The sequence below is a fragment of the Acomys russatus genome, chromosome 7 (assembly GCF_903995435.1).
Source record: "Acomys russatus chromosome 7, mAcoRus1.1, whole genome shotgun sequence".
NCBI lineage: Eukaryota > Metazoa > Chordata > Mammalia > Rodentia > Muridae > Acomys > Acomys russatus.
In genome coordinates this window covers 6420681-6426386 of record NC_067143.1, presented here as the reverse complement: position 1 = coordinate 6426386, position 5706 = coordinate 6420681, and the positions used below count along the sequence as shown (strand labels likewise).

Genomic DNA, 5706 nt, shown 5'->3' with positions numbered 1-5706 from the left:
TATGCCACACTTCTCCACCCATGACAGGGTTTTATGTTAGAGAGGCAAGCTCTCTATCAACTGAGCCACCTCTTCAGCACCAATTTTTAATTTTTATTTTAAGGAGGTTGCTTGTTTTTGAGGCAGGGTCTCCACTTTACAGCCAGGCTGGTCTCCAGCTTGCAACCATCCTCTTGCCTCAGCCTCCCGAGTGCTGAGATTACAGGGATGAACCACCGAGTCTGGCTTAAAAAAAAATTTTTTTTTTAAAAACTAGCAACAATCTATGTGCATCCCTCCACTAGAACCACTGATTTCAGGCAGTGGGAGGGGAGATCCCTTCAGCTGGGGCCAAGTCTAGCCCTCTGTTATCCAATACTATCCAGCCTCCTTGCTCCCCTTCTGCCACCCACAGGGGTCGCTAGGAGACAACGTGCCCAGTTTGTGGAGTCCTGATTCCCATCAAGATAGCCAGAACCACTCCTGTATAAATTAGCGTCTTTATTTCCAACACCTGAGCGAGCGAACCCTGAGGCTCACCCGCCTGAGGAATAAACATAGAAAGTTTTTTGTTGCACTACACAGCATGCCTCAGAGATAAATACAACCCAAAGGGCTCCCGGCTCTGGCCAAGCGACTCTTATTTACACGAATAGATTACAAAAATCTTATATATAAAAAAATAAGTGGTCCTGAACCGCAGGAAGGGGGCGGGCGAGGTATAGTTACACCTGTTACACGCAGGACTGGAGCGGCCTCCGCAGGCTGTGGGAAAAGAGTGGGTGTCAGGAGGGCTCTGGAAAGGGGGAACCCTGTCTGCACAAACAACCAGGATGTGGAGGGTGGGACTCAGCCCTGTGTGAGGGGCTCTGAGGAAAAGGAAGAGGGCCTGGCCACTCAAGGATCAGTTCTGGCCCACTGAGGCACAGCGAGTGGCCGTTGCTGTGAGTCGCATAAAACAAACGAACAGAAAACGCCCAACAACAACGAAAAACAGACTGCATCCTTTTTTGGGGGGTGGGGCTGGGATGTGGGGACAGACTTCTGCTCTGCCCCTTCTTCAGCCTCTGGATGCATGGCTTCAAAAAGGGCAGTCGGGAGGAGTGTAGTTTTTAAGCTTTGCCTTTTGGGTGTGAAGGACCCAAGGACACCATCCCATGCCCGGGAGTGCAGATGGCGTCCCTCTGCTGCAGCAGCTGACCTCTTAAAGCACCTGGTAGATCGGGTTGGGGTTTGAGCCCGCAGAACACTGAGGGGTGGCGCTGGGGGACGGGGTCTGAGTCCCCTGTTCCGCATCGCTTGGGGATGCCCTTTCTGGAGGGCCCGGAGGCGACTCTGGTGGCGCATCTGCCAGGACCAGCGCAGGCGCAGAGGGGCTGTCTGTAGAGATGCGCTCCACAATGCTGGACAGGCAGTGGAGGCTCGACACAGCCGCACTCTTCCCTGGCCTGGGCTCTGTGAGGGGAGGGCAAGGTTAGTAACCCAAGCTTTTTGAAGTCTCCTGCCCCTAGGCACAAAACTTTGGGGGCAGGAGGGAAACTGAGGACTTGGCCAGACTGCAAGGAGAGAAGAGAGGATGGTGATAGTTGTTTGCAGCTCCCCCCCAACAACCCCCTCCACTCTCCCAAGATAGATAGATAGATAGATAGATAGATAGATAGATTGTGTGTGTGTGTGTGTGTGTGTGTGTGTGTGTGTGTGTGTGTGTGTGTGTGTGTTGGAGGCAGGGAGTGGGTGCCAGGCCTACGGAGCAAGGAAATTTTCAAGGGGAACACAGAAGGCGGATGAAGGCCTGCTAGCTGGGAACAGCTGAGAATACGCACCGCTGGACGCGTCGCTATAGTAGGCGCCCTCATAGCCACTCTGTCGCCGGGGGCCGCTCGGGGGGCCGCTGTAATCCATCTGCAAATAGCAAGGATGACTGAATCAGGCCTCTTGGGTCTTAAGCACCATTCCTTGTCACTGCCCCTCCTCCCTTAGTCTCAGCAGCCGGTTCCAGGACTGGGTCAGCCCTAGTTAGGTGGCAGGAGCCAGCACACATTTAAAACGGTTGCATTAGGGACCAAACTCAGAGTGGAAGGTCACCCAGGAATAAAAATCTGCACTTGGGTAATAAGGATTTCAGGAGGAAGGGCGTGCCCTGGGGTCTGCGCAGCAGTGTTCTAAATAGCACCTTTAATTTGCAGAATCGCAGATGCCCTGAGTTTCCAAAGCGACCCTAATGATAGATGCCATTCACACCAGGTCTAAAGGACACCCCCCCCCCCTCAGAGACTTCGGAAACGTGTGGCAAGTATCCCAATACCCCAAGTGCCATGTGCACTTGCTCTCCGGCCGGCCTTACCATGCCGTCGGAGCAGTTGGAGCGCGGGCTGGAAGCATCCGAGTCGCCACTGTAGTGCTCGCTGCCGCGGCCCGGGGGCAGCGGGCCAGGCGAGTAGAAGGCAGCGGCGCCAGGGGGCGCGGTGTCCTGGTCGCGCAGTAGCGCTTGCAAGCCTTCGATGTAGCGGATGGCGTTGCGCAGGATCTCCACCTTGGGTAACCGCTGGTTCGGGTTGCTGGACGTGCAGCGCTTGAGGGTCTCGAAGGCCTCGTTCACTTTGCTCAGGCGGCGCCGCTCACGCATGGTGGCGGCCTTGCGGCGATCAGCGTTGGTGGTCTTGCGCTTGCACGCCTTGCAGGCCCACAGCAAGCAGCGACCCGCCTGGTGGTGCCCACTGGGCGCGCGCACATGCTCATCCTCCCGAGCGCTTGGGCCTGGGTGCACAGTGGTGGGGAAGTGTGCGTGTTCCTCCGGTTTCAGGAGGGCACCCACGTGCATCAGGCGCGGGTCCAGGTCCTCAAAAAAGCGCAGGTCGGGTGAGTCGAAACACGGATCATCATAGAAGTCGTCGGCTGTGGCAAAGGAGCAGAGAGAGCCGTCGGGGCCTGTCAAGTCTACGTCCCGGAGTGGCGGCGACAGTAGCTCCATACCTCAGCTCCTGGGTTTCTCGGTCCTGCCTCTGGCTCAACCCAAGCAGTAAAAGTAGTAGTCTTAATTTTCTGTCACTCCTGAAACCCAACAGTACAGTGACAAAGTGCGGAGGGTTGGAATGCACACTGGCTGTCCTCTATCTACCTTCTTTCCTCCTCCTGTCCCTTCGAACACTTGCTGAAGAAAGCAGTAGCTTCCAGGGGCGTCTTCGCCCCTTAGCGTCGCGCCAGGCGCCCTAGACTATTTATCCAGGGTAGCCTAAGAGGCCCAGAGCTGGAAAGGGAGGCTGGGGGCGGGGGGCGCACGAAGCCAATAGGAGTGCAGTAGGGCGGAGCTTGGGGTCCCCAGGGTAGCCACTGGGGCCAGGGAATGCCCCCCTCCCTCGGCTCTGGGCTGGGGCAGCTGCCTAGCTAGGGAGGAGGGCAGAGAGTGGCAGCCAGAAGCACTTGGCTATCGGGTGCAGCCTGTCCAAGCCTGCTCCTACATACAACCTTTGCAACCCTGGCCGCAGCGCTCACTTCGGAGCTGACCTCGGATCCCACTCTGTCTCCTGATTTGTGGGGAGACCAGGCACAGCATAGAAGTTAAAAATCATATTGCAGGAGGCTTGGAGAGAGACGCAAGGCCACAGGGCAAAGAACCCTCCAGAAAAAGAAGCAGAAAAATGGTGACACGCCCCGAGAAGTCGAGCCAAGGACTAAGTGCACAAGAGACAACGAGACTCGAAGGTCTAAGTGGGCAAAAGAGTTGGTGGCAGTGATATTTGGCTCATTCCTGATTTGGGAATGAGTGGTCCAGAGAGGGTCTGGTTTTGCCCATCTTCCTCAGGAAGCTTAGAACCCCAGCGCTGTCCATGGGTGATGGGACTCATCATTAAAAACGTTAAGTCGTTCTATTCAAACCCTGGGTGGACAGAGGAGGAAAAGAGGGAGGGAAGGAGGGAGGGAGAGAAGGGAGGGGAGAGGAGGGAGGCTCCACCCAGTTTACCTTCTGTAAGCAGGATTCTTTCTGTGAGTGTCTAGGTTTTACAGCTAAGAAGAAAACCTGTTTGCTGCAGGTCGGTGCCTTCTTGCTCTGAGGTGAGCCATGGGAAGTGCCTTTCTTAAGGGTCATAGTAGTCTGCATAACTTTGTGAGAAGGACCTTCTTCCCAAGTCTCTCTCCACCTCACACCCAGGAATAATGATGTTGGCCAGGAGGAACTGTGGAGATGCGTGGAATCCGAAGCCGGAAGGATGTGGAGATGTCAGTAGAGGTGTGTGGCTGTGACAGCAGGGTGGCTTGTTTCCTTCCCCAACACTTGCCTGCCGGGGCAGAACCAGCCAGTGGTTAGCCTTTGCCTAGGGCAGCATGCCTGCCCCGGCAGGGGGGCTTTGAGGCTCTGCTCCTCTGGAGGCTTCAGCGAGGTCTCTTCCCAGCGGGCTCACTAGGGCGGGAGGATCATAAGGAAGCAGGCACCTCACTGGAGCTCTGGCTTCCCTAAAGGCCCCAACATGCTCCACCCCTGGGATGCTTCTTGGGGCTCTGGCTAGAAGTCTTCCTTGGCCCATACTTCTCTCCTGGATGCCAGACATCTATCTAAGCAAGGATGACATAGGTGTCTGTCCCACTAACTTCCGGAAGCCATCTTAGCTGGCCCTTCTACAAGCTCAGAAGGCCTCCCCACCCATCAGACAACCCAGGAGCTGCTGCTGGAGTCCAGCTGTTTTCACTCTCTGACACTGGTGGTGCTGATGGTCCCTCCCCATCGTCATGACATATTTGCCCTCTTTGCTCCCCGGTTTCACCTTTGTTTATTCATTCAGCATTCACTGTGTCTTATCTACTACACACCAGGTCCTGGTCCAGGTATTAGGGACACGGAACAGAACTAAGGCCCTATTCACATAGCATTTATGTGATAGGGGAGGATGGCAGACAAGCAAGCAAGGGAGTTTGTGGTATCAGGGGTTCACAAACTCTACAAAAAATAAAGCAAAGCAAGAAATAATCTTCATTCCAGCAGCTGGAGAAGGCTCCTCTGGGATGGTTGTGTCTGTGTAGTGGCCTGGATGAAGGGAGACAGAAGCCACTGCTGGAGTTAAAGAGAGGAACAAACACGTGCAAAGGTCCTGGGACAGGACTGTGCTTGACAGGTTTAATGAACAGCAAGTAGGCTTGAACTCAGTTCAGGTCCCTAACATGACCAAAAGCCACCACTCTCCTTAATGGCGCCATTCCAGTTTCCCCCCAGTTATTCTCCTCATCCTCCTCGTAGTCCTCCTTGTCCTCCTCCTTCTCCTCCTCATCTTCCTTCTCCTCTTCCTCCTCCTCTTCCTCCTCCTCCTCCAACACCCAGCAGGGATTCAGTCTTAGAATTTTATTCTTGCTGCTCTCAGCTTTAGTCCTCTTCCTTGGACTTGCCCAGGGATTGGCTATATTGGGTCTCAGCTCACACCTTTACAGGTAGGTGGAAGGCAAAGACAAAAGGAAAGGAGTCAGATTTGGAGGGCACTGCGACAGCCCAAATGAGTGACCGTGGACACTCAGACGGTTGCTTAGCTTTGGGAGGCAAAGTGAATCTGGTGAAAAGTAACTGAGTTCCAGATAGGCTCTCAAGACGGAGCTGGGCAGGCAGGAGACATGAGGTAGTTCAGCAGTTAAGAGCGCCCACTGCAAAAAAAAAAAAAAAAAAAAAAAAAAAAAAAAAAAAAAAAAAAAGAGCGCCCACTGCTCTTGCAGAGGACCTGGGTTTGAGTCCCGGCACCCACATGG

General features: G+C 54.5%; 1 protein-coding gene across 1 annotated transcript; it reads right to left on the bottom strand.

The window, feature by feature from the left end:
- Positions 1-834: 834 nt before the first annotated feature.
- Myod1 (myogenic differentiation 1) lies at positions 835-3194 on the bottom strand. The gene is made up of 3 exons (XM_051148602.1): positions 2324-3194; positions 1803-1881; positions 835-1434 (listed from the first exon to the last, which is right to left on the bottom strand). Exons 1-3 carry the CDS (start codon positions 2948-2950, stop codon positions 1184-1186), a joined length of 957 nt encoding a protein of 318 aa, XP_051004559.1. The 5' UTR covers positions 2951-3194; the 3' UTR covers positions 835-1183.
- Positions 3195-5706: the final 2512 nt, after the last annotated feature.